Raw genomic sequence first — 19148 nt, forward strand, 5'->3', positions numbered from 1 at the left:
GTCTATCCTACACTTGAGGCCAAACGAATGTGATTTTTTTTGTCGTGTCAGGAGTGACTTGAGAAACTGCAAGTCGCTTCTGATGTGAGAGAATTGGCCGTCTGCAAGGACGTTGCCCAGGGGACGCCCGGATGTTTTAATGTTTTACCATCCTTGTGGGAGGCTTCTCTCATGTCCCCTCATAAGGAGCTGGAGCTGACAGAGGGAGCTCAACTGCACTCTCCCCGGATTCGAACCTGCAACCTGTCCTACCGACACAGGGGTTTAATCCTCTGCGCCACCAGGTGCTCCTAACTAATGTGATGACAAGAGTGGCTTCCCAGATTTTAAGTGTAGCACTCAGTGGGATTTAGTAAATGTGATTAAGTGGTAGGAGTTAGGTGTCAAGCGATGGATGCAAACGACACGTCACACAACGCTCTTCAAAACAGATTTTTTTATTTTTATTGTTTTTTTCTGAGACAAACACATTGATTTTCTGGACCACAGTAGAGGATGGAAACCTTTCACAAACTTATTTATTTGAAAATACAAATATAAAATTATACTTTCCACATCTGTGATGTGAGAGACCCCCATCCATGTAGTATTTTACAACAGGGCTTTGGAAAGCCATACACAGAGACCTGAAAGATGCTTGATATATATAGATACACGTATATATATATATGTATGTATATATATATATTTATATATGTATATAAAAAGTCACTACCAAAGTTCGCGTCAGTTCATACTAAAATATAAAAGGAAAGGGCTAGGCCTGGCCACTGTGTTGTCCTTGTGGATTAAGTACATTGAGAACCACCTGAAAAAAATGCCAAGACTTTGCATTGAATTACTGATGGAATTCAAAACGCGTACAACATATACAGTGAGATTATTTGCTTTTCACTAGGATTCAAAATGACACTCACGTCCCACGCATGGCGGCGTTGGCGTTATGTACAGAACACAGGTTATATAGCACGGGTGACTCCTGTTTGTTTTCAAGACAATACATTCGGATTGTTTGGTAACTGGTGAACAAATAGCTTTGATTTTTGAACTCCTTTATTTTTTGGTAATTTTTCTTTAAAATTACAGTATTAAAGTATTGCTTAGCCGGCAGAATCTCATGCAGTGCTTGCACGCTGCAAGGAATGGGCTGGAATTGGATTCTGCACACTTTTATGAAACTCTACAGTGTATTGACGCAGATCTTTTGGGAAAATCTGCTGGTGTGTCTAAGGCCCCCTGTCACTCGAAACATAGCTTCGGTTTGCTTTTTTTTCCAACCATTTTGCTATTCAGGAAAAGAAAACGACAACAACCCAACAACCTCAAAACAATAAGAAAAGCTTTCCAAACAAATAACACCCAAGAGTAAAAAATAAGTAGTTAGTGTTTTTTTTTCTTTTGTAAACAATTTCATATGCAATATATATATTATTACATAACCATGGCTGGCCTTTGAGAAAAAGAAATGTAGTAAAACTATATTGCTTTAGTCTTGTTGTGTGTTTGCATTGAATTGGATGGCAAATGGAACAGGATGGTTTGGGTGGCTGGCGTCCCTAGCCCTCATTCACACTCAGAGATTGAAAGAGCCATACAGGGTTCATAGCTGGTGGAGGAAGAGGAGGAGGAGAAGACGAAGAAGAGGAGAAAAAAAACTCTATAGACACCTTTCAGGTCATTATTATTTACCAACAATTACCCAATGAGTTAACTAGCCTAGCGTGATGTGTCACATTCATTAGCTTGTGTATATACTGCTGTACAAAGGGGAAAAATTACAGCAAAAGAGCCATGCTACCTTAAAGTCCAAAGCTACAAAATTCAAATTAAAAGGAACGTTACGCAGAATTAAAAAGGGTCAGTTTGATCTTCGTTTTAATCAAGATCGTTTCAACTGAGGATAGGATGGCGCAGTTTGTTTTCTTCCTCCTCTTGGGTAGGAGGAGAAAGCAAAAACTAGCATCCTTAGGGCAAAAAAATACGTTCAAATCAACAGCAAGAAAAGAAAAGTCTGTGCCTGGATTTTGCGGAGTGTTCTTATCAATTCTATCCGAAACTTATGGAAATAGGCAGAAATTCCATCACTATTTTTCCTGGAGCCCATTCGCACCTCGGAAATATGGAGCTGTGATTCCATCCTAACTGCCATGAGTCCATCTTACAGGGTCCTGGAGTTTGGGGAGGTGCTAGATCAGCGTTTCTCAACCTGGAGGTTGCGAGGGGGTGTCAGAAGGGTCAGACCAGAGGTCCTCAAACTAAGGCCTGGGGGCCGGGTACGGCCCTCCAAGGTCATTTATCCAGCCCTCACTCAGGGTCAACCTACGTCTAAAGTGACTTGAAAGCTCACAACAACAACAACCATCCTATCTCCTCAGCCAAAAGCAGGCCAACACTTCCCATTGAAATACTAATGAGTTTGGGGAGGTGCTAGATCTGCGTTTCTCAACCTGGAGGTTGCAAGGGGGTGTCAGAAGGGTAAGACCAGGGGTCCTCAAACTAAGGCCTGGGGGCCGGATACGGCCCTCCAAGGTCATTTACCCGGCCCTCGCTCAGGGTCGACCTACGTCTAAAATGACTTGAAAGCTCACAACAACAATCCTATCTCCTCAGCCAAAAGCAGGCCGACACTTCCCATTGAAATACTAATGAGTTTGGGGAGGTGCTAGATCTGCGTTTCTCAACCTGGAGGTTGCAAGGGGGTGTCAGAAGGGTCACCAAAGACATGGGGTCCTCAAACTAAGGCCCGGGGGCCGGGTACGGCCCTCCAAGGTCATTTACCCGACCCTCGCTCAGGGTCAACCTACGTCTAAAATGACTTGAAAGCTCACAACAACAACAACCATCCTATCTCATCAGCCAAAAGCAGGCCGACACTTCCCATTGAAATACTAATGAGTTTGGGGAGGTGCTAGATCAGCGTTTCTCAACCTGGAGGTTGCGAGGGGGTGTCAGAAGGGTCACCAAAGACCAGGGGTCCTCAAACTAAGGCCCTATTCTTTTCTATGGCACACAGCAAACAGAAGAATTGATCAGCAACTGAACATACTAGTGAGATTTGGGGAGAATTCACCATACTTCATAGGAGTTGTAGGCACTGAGTTCACCTGTAATCAATGAGCACTCTAAACTCCACCAAAGATGGAATTGGACCAAAATTGGCACACAGAGCCACCATGACCAACAAAAAAAATACTGAGGTCTTTGGGGAAAAAATCACCTTGATTTGGGGGGCTTGTAGTTCACCTACATCCAGAGAGCATCCCAAACACTGATAGATCCGGACCAAACTTGGCACATATACGTAATATGCCGAAATGTGATTACTGGAGGGATTTGGGGGGAATTGACCTTCCTTTCTGGGAATTGCAGTTCACCCACAACAAGAAAAACTGTGACCTCCACCAGTGATTGACTCACCATAGTGGGAGTTGTAGTTTACCCTACAGCCAGGGAGCACACTGAATCCCACTGATGATGCATCTAGAGCAGGGGTCCTCAAACTAAGGCCCGGGGGCCAGATGCAGCCCTCCAAGGTCATTTACCCGGCCCTCGCTCAGGGTCAACCTAAGTCTGAAATGACTTGAAAGCTCACAACAACAACAACAATCCTATCTCATCAGCCAAAAGCAGGCCGACACTTCCCATTGAAATACTAATGAGTTTGGGGAGGTGCTAGATCTGCGTTTCTCAACCTGGAGGTTCTGAGGGGGTGTCAGAAGGGTCAGACCAGGGGTCCTCAAACTAAGGCCCGGGGGCCGGGTACAGCCCTCCAAGGTCATTTACCCGGCCCTCACTCAGGGTCAACCTACGTCCAAAATGACTTGAAAGCTCACAACAACAACAACCATCCTATCTCCTCAGCCAAAAGCAGGCCGACACTTCGCATTGAAATATTAATGAGTTTGGGGAGGTGCTAGATCAGCGTTTCTCAACCTGGAGGTTGCAAGGGGGTGTCAGAAGGGTCAGACCAGGGGTCCTCAAATTAAGGCCTGGGGGCCGAGTACAGCCCTCCAAGGTCATTTACCCGGCCCTCGCTCAGGGTCAACCTATGTCTAAAATGACTTGAAAGCTCACAACAACAACAACAATCCTATCTCCTCAGCCAAAAGCAGGCCGACACTTCCCATTGAAATACTAATGAGTTTGGGGAGGTGCTAGATCTGCGTTTCTCAACCTGGAGGTTGCAAGGCGGTGTCAGAAGGGTCACCAAAGACCAGGGGTCCTCAAACTAAGGCCTGGGGGCCGAGTACAGCCCTCCAAGGTCATTTACCCGGCCCTCGCTCAGGGTCAGCCTACATCTAAAATGACTTGAAAGCACACAACAGCAACAATCCTATCTCCTCAGCCAAAAGCAGGCCGACACTTCCCATTGAAATACTAATAAGTTTATACTTGTTAAATTTGTTTATCATTTTAATTATTGTATTGTTTTAAGTGTTTTTGCACTATAAATAAGATATATGCATTGTGCACAGGAATTCATTCTTTTTTTTTTTCCAAATTAGAATTCGGCCCTCCAACAGTTTGAGGGATTGTGACCTGGCCCTCTGTTTAAAAAGTTTGAGGACCCCTTCCAAAGGCCATCAGAAAACACAGCATTTTCTGTTGGTTGTGATGGTTCTATGTGAGAAGTTTGGCCTACTTCAGTTGGTGGTGGAGTTCAGAATGCTCTTTGATTGTAGGTGAACTATAAATCCCAGCAATTACAACTCCCAAATTACAAAATCAACCCCGCCCCCCAACCCCAGTAGGATTCATTTTTTGGTGTATCGGATCTTTGTGCCAAATTTGGTCCAGTGAATGAAAATACGTCCTGCATATTGAATATTTACATTACGATTCATAACAGTAGCAAAATTACAGTTATGAAGTAAGGTACAGGTAAAGGTTTCCCCTGACATTCAGTCTAATCGTGTCAGACTCTGGGGGGATAGTGCTGATCTCCATTTCTAAGTCTTAAGAGCCGACGTTTGTAGACGCTTCCCAAGGTCATGTGGCTGGCATGGAGCACCGTTACCTTCCCACAGAAGCGGTACCAATTGATCTACTCACATTTGCATGTTTTCAAACTGCAAGGTTGGTGGAAGCTGGGCCTAACAGCGGGAGCTCACGCTGCTCCCTGGATTCTAACTGCTGAGCTTTCGGTCAGCAAGTAGCAACGAAAATAATGTTATGGGTGGGGGTCACCGCAACATGAGGAACTGTAGTAAGGGGTCATGCCATTAGGAAGGTTGAGAACCACTGCTCTAGATGGAACTCTCTGGCATCAACATACTTCGTAATGGCTGTTGGGAATTGTGGGAGTTGAAGACCAAACACCTGGAGGGCCGAAGTTTGTCCATGCCTGCTCTAAATGCTCCTCCATCAACCGCAAATCCCAGGATTCCATGATGTTTCCTGTGGATCCATAGCACTGTCCTTCTGAAATCTGAATGGGTCCCTAGACTCTGATTTTCACATGAGTGAACGGATAATGGATTTGAGGCACAAAAAGAAGCACCGCCCAATGCGCTCTCCATGGAGGTGCTTTTCAATCCCTGTTTTGCACCGACTGCAAGGTTTTGGTTTCTCCGAACTCCAAGGCAATGTTTGGAAGGGGACATTTGGGAGGAAACGAGAGAGATTTGTGCCTGCCGTCCTTGACTAAAATAATGGGGCAGCGGAGCCTTTTGCACTTTAAAATTTACATTAGAGTCTCGCTTATCCAACATAAATGGGCTGGCAGAACATTGGAAAAATGAAGGAAAATTTCGGATAATTTGACGTGGCGCTAGACATCTAGAATACTAACAATAGGGACTCAAAGGGTTAAGGCAAGGCAATGCCTCGGGGCTACAGCAGCCCAGCAGGAAGTTCCCGGATGCGGAAGAGGGGCGTGGAAATCACAGAGGGAAGGAGGGAGGACGTTTCCGCTTCCAGTTCTTCTTCTTTTCCCCTTTCTTCCCTCCTCCTCTTCTTCTTTCTCTTGCCTTTTTCACTTATTGGAAATGGAGATGACTTAGATGAAGGGCTAGAAAGGAGGTCTTTAGCCTCAGGCTCATTTTATGGCTCAGGCCTCTTCCACATAGCTGAATAACATTCCACATTATCTGCTTTGAACTGGAATATATGGCAGTGTGGACTCACTAATGCTTCCTCTTCATCCTGGAAAGAAGTGACGAGTGGAGTGCCGCAGGGTTCTGTCCTGGGCCCGGTCCTGTTCAACATCTTTATTAATGACTTAGATGAAGGGCTAGAAGGCATGATCATCAAGTTTGCAGACGACACCAAATTGGGAGGGATAGCCAATAGTCCAGAGGACAGGAGCAGGATTCAAAACGATCTTGACAGATTAGAGAGATGGGCCAAAACTAACAAAATGAAGTTCAACAGGGACAAATGCAAGATACTCCACATTGGCAGAAAAAATGAAATGCAAAGATACAGAATGGGGGACAAAGCCTGGCTCGAGAGCAGTACGTGTGAAAAAGATCTTGGAGTCCTCGTGGACAACAAGTTAAACATGAGCCAACAATGTGATGTGGCGGCAAAAAAAGCCAATGGGATTTTGGCCTGCATCAATAGGAGCATAGTGTCTAGATCTAAGGAAGTAATGCTACCCCTCTATTCTGCTTTGGTTAGACCACACCTGGAATATTGTGTCCAATTCTGGGCACCACAATTCAAGAGAGATATTGACAAGCTGGAATGTGTCCAGAGGAGGGCGACTAAAATGATCAAGGGTCTGGAGAACAAGCCCTATGAGGAGCGGCTTAGGGAACTGGGCATGTTTAGCCTGAAGAAGAGAAGGATGAGAGGAGATATGATAGCCATGTATAAATATGTGAGAGGAAGCCACAGGGAGGAGGTAGCAAGCTTGTTTTCTGCTTCCTTGGAGACTAGGCCGCGGAACAATGGCTTCAAACTACAAGAGAGGAGATTCCATCTGAACATGAGGAAGAACTTCCTGACTGTGAGAGCCATTCAGCAGTGGAACTCTCTGCCCCGGAGTGTGGTGGAGGCTCCTTCTTTGGAAGCTTTTAAGCAGAGGCTGGATGGCCATTTGTCAGGGGTGATTTGAATGCAATATTCCTGCTTCTTGGCAGGGGGTTGGACTGGATGGCCCATGAGGTCGCTTCCAACTCTTTGATTCTATGATTCTATGAGAGAGAGTTGGGGAGCGCTGCTTTAATTGAAGGGGAAATACTGAAGGAAAAGGAGGTGTTGTGTTAGAGTGTTGGATAAGACGGAATGTCGGATAAGCGAAGGTCGGATAAGCGAAACTCTACTGTAATTTTTTTAAAGGTAAAATTGAAAAAAAAACCCTCCAAAGCCCAAATCTGTTTAAAACAAACTTCTAGATGAATGTGGGAACTAATATTATTTGAATGCAATATTCCTGCTTCTTGGCAGGGGGTTGGACTGGATGACCCATGAGGTCTCTTCCAACTCTTTGATTCTTTGATTCTATGATTCTATGAGAGAGAGTTGGGGAGCACTGCTTTAATTGAAGGGGAAATACTGAAGGAAAAGGGGCGTTATGTTAGAGTGTTGGATAAGACGGAATGTCGGATAAGCGAAGGTCGGATAAGCGAAACTCTACTGTAATTTTTTTAAAAGGTAAAAAAAACCCCTCCAAAGCCCAAATCTGTTTAAAACAAACTTCTAGATGAATGTGGGAACTAACATTAATCTTAGCCTAGGAAGCCAGTTGGAAAACATAATCAGGCTCCACACAAGTTGTGCTATGGATGAGCCCCTGGGGCTTGTCAAAAGGTATAGAAACATCTAAAACATATTCACACAGGCTATCAGTGTTTTTTCTTCTTCTGAGCATCCTTTTTTAAAAAAATATGTTTTTCTCTTAGTAAAATCATTTTATTCTACCATGCCTCCCTCTTTTTTATTATTATTATTTTAAAAAATAAATTAAAAAATCCAGTTTTGCATATCTAGCATTAGCATTTAAGGTAGTATGGCACACCCTCGTTGTCAAAGCCAAAGGGTGGGGGAATCAACAAAATGCCGCCAACGAGTTAGTTTTGCCAGCATTTCTTATTTCCTTTGTGAGACCTTTGGTTAGTTGAAACCACGTGAGATCAGTGGAAAGGAAAAAAAAATGAAACAAATAGGAAAAACAAAATTAAAAGAACCAAACCTGCCCAAAACTATGACCGTTTCTTTTTACCTTTAAATAAGAGAAAGTTCTATCCTTACTGGTCCTAAATCTGTATAACTACGACTATGTATTTAACCTTAATTACAATACAACTACCAATATGTACTAGAAGAGGAAGAAAGAAGAAAAGAGGGAGGGGGTCAGGGTCGTCACAACTACACTAGCATCAGGACAGCACTCTTACAAGATAGTCATGTTTATACATTATTTAATAGACAACAATGATTAACAAAGAATCTTCTATGAGGTGAGAGGGGCTGAATGCGGAGGAATGCGGGGAGCATAGGGTCGAGGCACACGCTCTCAGGAGATGCTCCTGAAAAAGCTCCCCTTTGGGGCACGAAACGGGGGCTCTGCAGAACCCTTCCCCCGCAGGGCTTTTGGGGGGGCAGCCCCCCAATGACCCAAGAGCACGCCGGAAGGAGGAGGAGGAGGAGAAGAAGTCCTTGACAGGTTGTACTCTTGTGTCATCTACATTGCTAAATATCAGGAATGGGCAAACTTTTTTGCCTTGGGGGTGCATTGTGGGCTCGGCCAGGAGGACTTAGGAGAAGGCAGGGGCAGGGCAGGGCAGGGCAGGGCCCAGGTCATCCTCAGGTTGACCTTCCAGCATAAGGATGAGGCCGCTTGCCTCTTCCCTTATCCTCCCCTCCCAATCCTCCTCCCCCACTCCTCGGGCTGTCCTCTTGGTTTTATGCAGGGAGCAGCTCCAGAGTGCTCCAGAGGGCTCTCAGCCACAGCATGCCTTCTTGAGCCATTCTCCTTTGGGATGGGGCTGTTCGCACCGACCTTATGCCAGGAGGAAGACGAGACATGTGGCAACTGCCCTTATCCTCCCCCCGATCCTCAGGCTGCCCTCTTAGTATTATGCATAGAGGGGGGTGAGACAGGCAGCGACTGAGAGCTCTCCAGAGGGCTCTCAGCCGCCACATATCCTCCTTGAACTGTCCTACTATAGGAGGACTGTCCTTATGCCAGGAGGAAGGCGGGATGTGTGGCAAATGTCCTTATCCTCCCCCGATCCTCAGGCTGTCCTTTTGGTATTATGCATGGAGGGGGGTGAGACAGGCAGCGACTGAGAACTCTCCGGAGGGCTCTCAGCCGCCGCATATCTTCCTTGAACTGTCCTACTTTAGGAGGACTGTCCTTATGCCAGGAGGAAGGCGGGATGTGTGGCAACTGCCCTTATCCTCCCCCCGATCCTCAGGCTGCCCTCTTGGTATTATGCATAGAGGGGGGTGAGACAGGCAGCGACTGAGAGCTCTCCGGAGGGCTCTCAGCCGCAACATGTCTTCCTTGAACTCTCCTACTTTAGGAGGACTGTCCTTATGCCAGGAGGAAGGCGGGACGTGTGGCAACTGCCCTTATCCTCCCCCCGATCCTCAGGCTGCCCTCTCGGTATTATGCATAGAGGGGGGTGAGACAGGCAGCGACTGAGAGCTCTCCAGAGGGCTCTCAGCCACCACATGTCCTCCTTGAACTGTCCTACTTTAGGAGGACTGTCCTTATGCCAGGAGGAAGGCGGGATGTGTGGCAACTGCCCTTATCCTCCCCCCGATCCTCAGGCTGCCCTCTTGGTATTATGCATAGAGGGGGGTGAGACAGGCAGCGACTGAGAGCTCTCCGGAGGGCTCTCAGCCGCCACATGTCCTCCTTGAACTGTCCTACTTTAGGAGGACTGTCCTTATGCCAGGAGGAAGGCGGGATGTGTGGCAACTGCCCTTATCCTCCCCCCGATCCTCAGGCTGCCCTCTTGGTATTATGCATAGAGGGGGGTGAGACAGGCAGCGACTGAGAGCTCTCCGGAGGGCTCTCAGCCGCCACATGTCCTCCTTGAACTGTCCTACTTTAGGACTGTCCTTATGCCAGGAGGAAGGCGGGATGTGTGGCAACTGCCCTTATCCTCCCCCCTGATCCTCCTCCCCCGATCCTCTTGGTGAAGTAGAGTGAGACAGGCATGGCTGAGAGTGCTCAGGAGGGTTCTCAGCTGTTGCATGCCTTCCTTGAACTGTCTTCTTTTAGGATGCGTCTGCTCGCACTGTCCTTTATGTCAGGAGAAAGGCGGGACACGTGCTGACTGTCTGATCCTCCCCCAATCCTTGGACTGCCCTCTTAGTATTACGTCGAGAAGAGGGTGAGACAGGCAGTGGCTGAGAGTACTCTGGAGGGCTCTCAGCTGCTGCATGCCTTCCTTGAGCTGTCCTCCTTTAGGATGGTGCTGCTCGGCCCATCCTTATGCCAGGAGGAAGGTGGAACATGTGGTAATTGCCCTTATCCTCCCCCCACCCCAAGATCCTTGGGCTAAGAGGGTACTCTTAGTATTATGCCAGGAGGAGGGCGGGCAGGCAGTGGCTGAGAGTGCTCAGGAGGGCTCTCAGCTGCTGTATGCCTTCCTTGAGCTGTCCTCCTTTAGGATAGGGTTGCTCGCACTGTTCTTATGCCAGGAGGAGGACAAGACACAAGGTGGCTGAGAGCACTCCAGAAGGCTCTCGGCTGCTATGTGCCTTCCTCCCGCATCTTTTTTGGCATAAAGACATAGTGGGCTGCCATGTCCTCCTGCCAAGAAGACAGGGAAAATTAGGAGGGCCCGAGGTAAGCATCCATGGGGACGCATCCAGCTCACCCAGTGCCTGCTATATATAGTATATTCCCTGTAAAAAAGCACTTGGCTCTTGGGGAATTTGGTTTCTGGTTAATTATTTTATTTACTTATGAGTAAATAAATTAATTACTATTACCATCATTTTTGGTCTGCTTTTTTTCTAGTATACTACTTGATCAAGTCTCAATAAATTTTTTTTCCAAAAAGCATCCAGCATTCTGGTTGTTTTTGAAATAAGAAAAAAACACCTTTAACCATTATACAACACCCTCCTCTCCCCCACAACCTTATTGTTGTGGATCTTAAAGAAAACGAAACAAGGGACAAGAAATGTGGATTTCCCCCTTCTTCCTTCCTCCTTCCGGTTTCGCATTTGGGTGCCTTGGGTGAGTGTTCAAAGATGCCTTGCTCTAACTTGTCTATGGAACATCTACATTAGCCTACTTGTTAGTAAAATTTTACAAAAATAGGAGTGCAGCAGCCTTTTTTTTTTCTCTTAACAAATGTCGCATTCAGTGTCTTATTCTGGCTGTACCTAGAGTACCAAATTTATAAACGTAACAATTTAAAAAAATATTAATAAAACTTGTCAATATTATTAATGTCTTAAAAAAAGAATATATCCACACTATTATAGTTATGCTTGTAATATCATCTACTGTGTTGTACTTCGAGTTGCTGTTGCCGGCCTATTTGACCCATATTAAAAAAATTAAATTAAAAAATATCCTTCATAAGTCTCCTCCCCAGCAGAGGACCATATACATAACAGCCAAACATTAAACATGTGCAAATTGGAAATTGTCAGTTTTTCCCTACCAGTCACAGTGCAATGATGTTTTTATACATTATTATTTTTTTCAAATCTGTTTTCATCTATAATAAATTAAACTTCTCTTGCGTCTAGGGTGACAAACTTGTAGCACTGAGGTATTCAGAATAATAATTATTTTTTTATTTAAAAAAGAAACCTTTGTTTCTCCCTAATTGGTTAATATAGGAAAGAGATGGATACAAGGTGAGAAGGATGCAAGCTTTCTACGGCCTGCCCCGTCTCCTAACCCACGGCCGGAGTCGACTGGCGCTCGGTCCGAGGGGCTGCGGGAGAAAGAGCGGGGCAAGTGCTGAAATGGATGGACAGTCAGGTGATGGGAAAGGAACATCTTCCAAAAAGTGTGCTTGAAACATTAAATACCCTTTTTGTCAAATATTAAAAGGCTCGCTTTTTCAGTTTTGGGAAAAGCAGTGTCCTTTAAAAGAACTTAAAAACCTAACCAGACGGTTAATGTCAAAGAAAGGCATGCACAGAGGTCTAGTTTAGGGCGCTTCCAGACAGCACTAAATCACGGGTTTTAAACCGGGGCAAAAAAAATCCCGGGACTCCGGAAGATGTCGATATACAGACCTGTTGGTCCCAGGATTTCTGCCTCCGTTGTTCAGATTTGATGCTTTGTTGTGAGATTTAGAGGCTCCTAAGATGGCTGCCGTGGGACTTCCGCCAGAAACTTTGGCTTTTTAAAAAAGATGCAGATATGTGGAAAATCACTGCAAAAGTCCCATTCTTTGTCCTGGCCAGAGAAACTGTGCCCGCCAGATGTTTCATGAAGTATCTACCACACAAACAAAGTTTACAGCAGTGGTTCTCAACCTGAGGGTTCCCAGATGTTTAGGTCTTCCGCTCCCAGAAATCCTAACTGCTAATGGGCCAAAACTAACAAAATGAAGTTCAACAGTGACAAATGCAAGATACTCCACTTTGGCAGAAAAAATGAAATGCAAAGATACAGAATGGGGGACAATGCCTGGCTCGAGAGCAGTACGTGTGAAAAAGATCTTGGAGTCCTCGTGGACAACAAGTTAAACATGAGCCAACAATGTGATGTGGCGGCAAAAAAAGCCAATGGGATTTTGGCCTGCATCAATAGGAGCATAGTGTCTAGATCTAAGGAAGTAATGCTATCCCTCTATTCTGCTTTGGTTAGACCACACCTGGAATATTGTGTCCAATTCTGGGCACCACAATTCAAGAGAGAGATTGACAAGCTGGAATGTGTCCAGAGGAGGGCGACTAAAATGATCAAGGGTCTGGAGAACAAGCGCTATGAGGAGCGGCTTAGGGAACTGGGGATGTTTAGCCTGAAGAAGAGAAGGCTGAGAGGAGATATGATAGCCATGTATAAATATGTGAGAGGAAGCCACAGGGAGGAGGGAGCAAGCTTGTTTTCTGCTTCCTTAGAGACTAGGACGCGGAACAATGGCTTCAAACTACAAGAGAGGGGATTCCATCTGAACATTAGGAAGAACTTCCTGACTGTGAGAGCCGTTCAGCAGTGGAACTCTCTGCCCCGGAGTGTGGTGGAGGCTCCTTCTTTGGAAGCTTTTAAGCAGAGGCTGGATGGCCATTTGTCAGGGGTGATTTGAATGCAATATTCCTGCTTCTTGGCAGGGGGTTGGACTGGATGGCCCATGAGGTCTCTTCCAACTCTTTGTTTCTATGATTCTATGCTGGTAAACTGGCTGGGATTTCTGGGAGTTGTAGGCACAAACACCTGGGGACCCATAGGTTGAGAACCACTGGTTTACAGAGTAGGACCACTTCTGCCCAAGGCAGCACTGCACAATCAATCAGGAACGCACACTTTCAAGCCAGGAACAGAACTTTGTCATTATTGACACATTTTAGAGCCTGGGTGCCTGGCCATCTGTCCAGACAGATTTGGTTGTGGCATCAAAGAACAGGGCACTGTTCCTGGGTTATACATGGCTGTTGCTGATTGCTCTTCTTGCAAAAAGATGCACAATATTGACTGGGGGGGGCATGACTTTGTCCTGGTTAAAAGACAACGTGCCCTCCATAAAGTTTCACAAACAAGTTTTCATTTTCTACTCAACTGTCAGCTTCTTTTTAGGAACTGACCAATCAGGAACAAACATTTAAAACCCGGGAACAAACCTAGATTAAAAAATCCCACAATTTCCAATTTGAAGACGTGGATATTCGACTCGAAACCACGATATTCCCACACCTGGAAACCTCAGGATTTTTTTTGCCTTTTGTAGGAATGGTTTCGTAGCAATGGCCACCCTCCTGTTTGCTGCGGAAACTCTGGGATAAAAGTACTGTCTGGATGGGCCCTCAGATGCTAGTATGACGCTAGTACAGTTATAAGGTCTGACACACCTACGGAGCAAGCAAAACAGGGTCGATCTAACTGCCATGGACCAGCTCCAGCAGTCGATCTCAAAAAGTTTAAAAACTTGACGGAAACTTTGCCGACAAGACGAACAAGAGCCTTAGGAGGTTGCGTTTGTGCCCCAGCACGTCTCCCGCTCAGATCCAAGGACCCGAATGGTTGATCCTGGGCCCTTAAATCTTCGTCTTGAGTTTGGTACAGAAACTGCCTTAGTCTGCCTCCCATCACAAAAATATTATGCATTTCTCTCTCTCTCTCTTTAATAGTTTATATGTAAGTTAATGGAATTGTATTTACAGTATTTATTCCGTTTTTGAAGTCACAAAAAATCCTTATCGCCTCTATTTTTTGTTTTCCAAACAACAGAAAATGCACTTATAGAAAAAACAAAGGACCCCAAGAAATGTTGTGGTCCTCACCTTATTGCCGAAAATAGATATAATTAGGTTAACTAATAGTAAGAACTGCTAGAGATTCTGCTACTGAGCCAGCCTGCTATTCCCCATCCAGCATAAAATAGAATATTTCCATTCACTTGTCTTGCTTGCTCTACTTCTAGATTCAGTGTGTGCTAAATTCCACCTGAAAAAATGCCCCCCCTCGCAGCTCCCAGCTTCAAAATTGGTACCAGTCCACTGAAAAAAAATCATGACACCATTTCAGCTTTGTTTACGCGACAAAAAAAGAAAGAAAAGGGGAAGGGAGATTAAAAAGCAAAGCAAAGAAATCCTTAATATATAAACAGTTATATTATGGTTAGGTTTCTCCTAAAACACACAAAGTAGCAGATCTACGTTACTAAGCCTATGTCAAAATACTACCAAAAATGTGATTAAAATAGAATTCAAAGGAGGGGGAAAACATCAAGAAAGAAAATAATAAAATGAAGAAAATGGATTAATATATATATACATTTTTGTTTTGTTTTTGTTTTGTTTTCAAAAGCTGTTGTTCTATATAATACAGCACGTTCATGAGATGATAGAGATTTCGGCTGAATGCCACCTCCAGTTTGTGTGGGTTATTTTGGGGATAATGCGATGCTCGAAGTCTGATGACGTATCACTTCGACATGGAACCATTCAGAAACTTCTTCCCGTCTTGCCTGGACATCCAGATATACTCTACAGTGGAGAGAGGAAGGTGGTGGGAATCAATAAAGGACAACATTATTACAACTCAGCCTTAAGAGATGTGTATCTCCTTATGTCAGTGGTTCTCAACCTGTGGATGTTTTGGCCTACAACTCCCAGAAATATGATAGCCATGTATAAATATGTGAGAGGAAGCCACAGGGAGGAGGGAGCAAGCTTGTTTTCTGCTTCCTTGGAGACTAGGACGCAATGGAGCAATGGCTTCAAACTACAAGAGAGGAGATTCCATCTGAACATTAGGAAGAACTTCCTGACTGTGAGAGCCGTTCAGCAGTGGAACTCTCTGCCCTGGAGTGTGGTGGAGGCTCCTTCTTTGGAAGCTTTTAAGCAGAGGCTGGATGGCCATTTGTCAGGGGTGATTTGAATGCAATATTCCTGCTTCTTGGCAGGGGGTTGGACTGGATGGCCCATGAGGTCTCTTCCAACTCTTTGATTCTATGATTCTATGAAATCCCAGAGGGTTTACTAGCTGATTTTTGGAAGTTGAAGACCTACACATAGAATCATAGAATCAAAGAGTTGGAAGAGACCTCATGGGCTATCCAGTCCAACCCCCTGCCAAGAAGCAGGAATATTGCATTCAAATCACCCCCAACAGATGGCCATCCAGCCTCTGTTTAAAAGCTTCCAAAGAAGGAGCCTCCACCACACTCCGGGGCAGAGAGTTCCACTGCTGAACGGCTCTCACAGTTTCTGGGAGTTGTAGGCCAAAAACATCTGGGGACCCACAGGTTGAGAACCATTGCCTTACATCAGTGGTTCTCAAACTCGGGTCCCCAGATGTTTTTGGCCTACAACTCCCAGAAATCTCAGCCAGTTTACCATCTGGTAGGATTTCTGGGAGTTGAAGGCCAAAAACATCTGGGGACCCACAGGTTGAGAACCACTGCCTTACATCAATGGTTCTCAACCTGGGGTCCCCAGATGTTTTTGGCCTACAACTCCCAGAAATCTCAGCCAGTTTACCATCTGGTAGGATTTCTGGGAGTTGAAGGCCAAAAACATCTGGGGACCCACAGGTTGAGAACCATTGCCTTACATCAGTGGTTCTCAAACTGGGGTCCCCAGATGTTTTTGGCCTACAACTCCCAGAAATCTCCGCCAGTTTACCATCTGGTAGGATTTCTGGGAGTTGAAGGCCAAAAACATCTGGGGACCCCAGTTTGAGAACCACTGCCTTACATGAATCTGAGGCCTCTTAACCGTCAGAGGGTATCTTCCTCATGGACTTCAAGGCCACTTTGTGTGGTGGAATCAGTCTTTGTCAAACCACAAAGGCTTCCCATAAACACATACCATTCATACCCAAACCAGATTTAACAGGAGATTCATGGGAGAGGGCTGTTACATATTTTTCAGAGAATGCAACTGATTGGATGATGTGTTGTAAGCCTGGATTATTTCTGACAACATTTAATTCACATGATTGCCCATAAAATAGCATGCAACATCGACTTTAGCAATTATGATATACATTCCATGCACTGATTTTTAATTCAGAATGCACGACAGATTAGATACAAATAGCAGCAAAATATAGCATTTTGTATATATCAGTAGTTCCCAACCTGTGGTCCATGGACCACCAGTGGTCTTTAAGAACTAAAATACGGTCTGCGGTCTCACTATTACTACACCGTTGCAACAAGAGTGACTGGTCTTGTGAAACCCTCTCATAATGCCGAGGGTTATTAAATATGGTTTTCTGTGGGCGAGCAGATGGCGACTACTGGGTGGCACATATTTTGTATCAGAAACTAGAGCTGATGTGGTCTATCCAATGCTATTTTCTGAATCAGCACCCCAAATAACCAAACCAAATCTAGCCTATTCCTGGTTAGGCCTATTCCTGGGGTTATTTGGAGTGCTGATTCAGAAAATTGGATAGACTATATCAGCTCTCGATTATTAAAATATGGTTTTCTGTGACCGACCAGATAGTGACTACTGGATGTCATATGTTCTGTATCAGAAACTAGAACTGATGTGGTCTATCCAATGCTATTTTCTGAATCAGCACCCCAAATAACCAAACCAAATCTAGCCTATTCCTGGTTAGGCCTATTCCTTGGGTTATTTGGAGTGCTGATTCAGAAAATTGGATAGACTATATCAGCTCTAGATTATGAAAATATGGTTTTCTGTGACCGACCAGATGTCATATGTTCTGTATCAGAAATGTGAGCTGATGTGGTCTTTCCAACACAATTTTCTGAATCAACATCCCAAATAACCAAATCGAATCAAAAACCAATTCATAAACCTTTTGGTACTAATGTTGGAGAGTAGTCCCTGGTCAAAGTGATCCCTGGCCAAAAAAAGGTTAGGGACCACTGATATATATAGTATTTAATGCAAATCTTTGTATTTATAGTTCTGTCTGTTCATAGACTGTGCTGAAGACTTGTTTGTTTTGTCAGCTAATATTTATAGCATGAAGTATGCAAAAGTGTCCCCTAATGGGATGAAAATTAACAGATTGGTTGAAGAGGAAGGAAACAGGTAAGGATCCATATTGAACCTTTTCTTGAGATTTATTTCTCTTTGTAATTTGTGGTACTTGATCTGTAGGTAGGAAGGGTATAATATTTGGTGTGATACTTCAACTAGCTTTTCATGCAATCAAACACTGTGTGTTTGGAAAGTGCTCTGTGGTGGATTGCCGTGAGTTTTCTGGGCTGCCTGGCCATGTTCCAGAAGCATTCTCTCCTGATGTTTCACCCCATCTATGTTAGGTGTCCTCAGAGGTTGTGAGGTCTGTTGGAAACTAGGCAAGTGAGGTTAATACAGTGGGGAAAAACTAAAAATATCTAGTCAGATACCAATTGTACAAGTTCTCCCACTTAAAAAGATGAGAGAGGCCTGTAATTGACATCATAGGTAGACCTCAACTATGAGAGACAACATGAGAAAACACATCCAAAAAAAATCACATTGTCTGATTTTTAACGAATTTATTTGCAAATTATGGTGGAAAATAAGTATTTGGTCACCTACAAACAGGCAAGATTTCTGGGTCTCGCAGACCTGCAACTTCTTTTTTAAGAGGCCCCTCTGTCCTCCACTCATTACCTGTATTAATGGCACCTCTTTGAACTTGTTCTCAGTATAAAAGACACCTGCCCACAACCTCAAGCAGTCACATTCCAAACTCCACTATGGTAAAGGCCAAAGAGCTATCGAAGGGCACCAGAAACAAAATGGTCACCCTGCACCAGACTGGGAAGACTGCATCTGCAATAGGCAAGCAGCTTGGTGTGAAGAAATCAACGGTGGGAGCAAGAATTAGAAAATGGAAGAGATCAAAGACCACTGATAATCTCCCTCGATCTGGGGCTCCATGCAAGATCTCACCCCGTGAGATCAGGCAGTGCTTCTTGTAGGTAAGAGCACGGTCCAGAGTGACTCCCAGGTATTTGGGTGCGCTGCAATGCTCCAGTGGGATTCCTTCCCAGGTGATCCTCAGAGCTCGGGATGCTTCTCTGTTCTTGAGATGAAAGGCACATGTCTGTGTTTTAGATGGGTTGGGGATCAGCTGGTTTTCCCTGTAATAGGCAGTAAGAGCACCTAGAGCTTTGGAAAGCTTCTGTTTTACCATCTCAAAGCTCCCTGCTTGAGCAGTAATGACACAATCATCAGCATAGATGAAACTCTCTGTCCCTTCTGGCAGTGGCTGGTCATTTGTGTAGATGTTGAACATGGATGGAGCAAGCACTCTCCCCTGAGGCAGACCGTTCTTCTGTTTCTGCCATCTGCTTCTCTGGCCCTGGCACTCAACAAAAAAGCTCCTGTTTTGTAGCAGGTTTCCTATGAGGCGGGTGAGGTGGTCGTCCTTTGTGATATTATACATTTTTCTCAGGAGGAGGCGGTGGTTCACAGTCTCATTAGATAATATGCTGTGTCCAGGTTGGCTCATCTGGTGCTCTGCTACAAGGCCATTAAATGCTAATCAAGGTGGCCAATGGCAACATTCACACTTTGCTTGAGGCAAGAATTCTTTCTCCCACCCTGGACATTATTCCACAGATATATAAACCTCA

At 44.9% G+C, this 19148-nt stretch overlaps 1 protein-coding gene across 16 annotated transcripts in view; it reads right to left on the reverse strand.

Annotated features, from left to right (window-relative positions):
- Positions 1 to 421: 421 nt before the first annotated feature.
- MSI2 (musashi RNA binding protein 2) overlaps positions 422 to 19148 on the reverse strand; it is an 819550-nt gene continuing 800823 nt past the window's right edge. For all 16 annotated transcript variants that reach the window (XM_067472006.1, XM_060757066.2, XM_060757071.2 and 13 more), the window contains one exon: positions 422 to 15078. In XM_067472006.1, the coding sequence (XP_067328107.1) occupies positions 15037 to 15078 (42 nt within the window). In that variant the 3' untranslated portion in view covers positions 422 to 15036. The remainder of the gene's footprint in view (positions 15079 to 19148) is intronic.

The sequence above is a fragment of the Anolis sagrei genome, chromosome 11, assembly GCF_037176765.1.
Source record: "Anolis sagrei isolate rAnoSag1 chromosome 11, rAnoSag1.mat, whole genome shotgun sequence".
NCBI lineage: Eukaryota > Metazoa > Chordata > Lepidosauria > Squamata > Dactyloidae > Anolis > Anolis sagrei.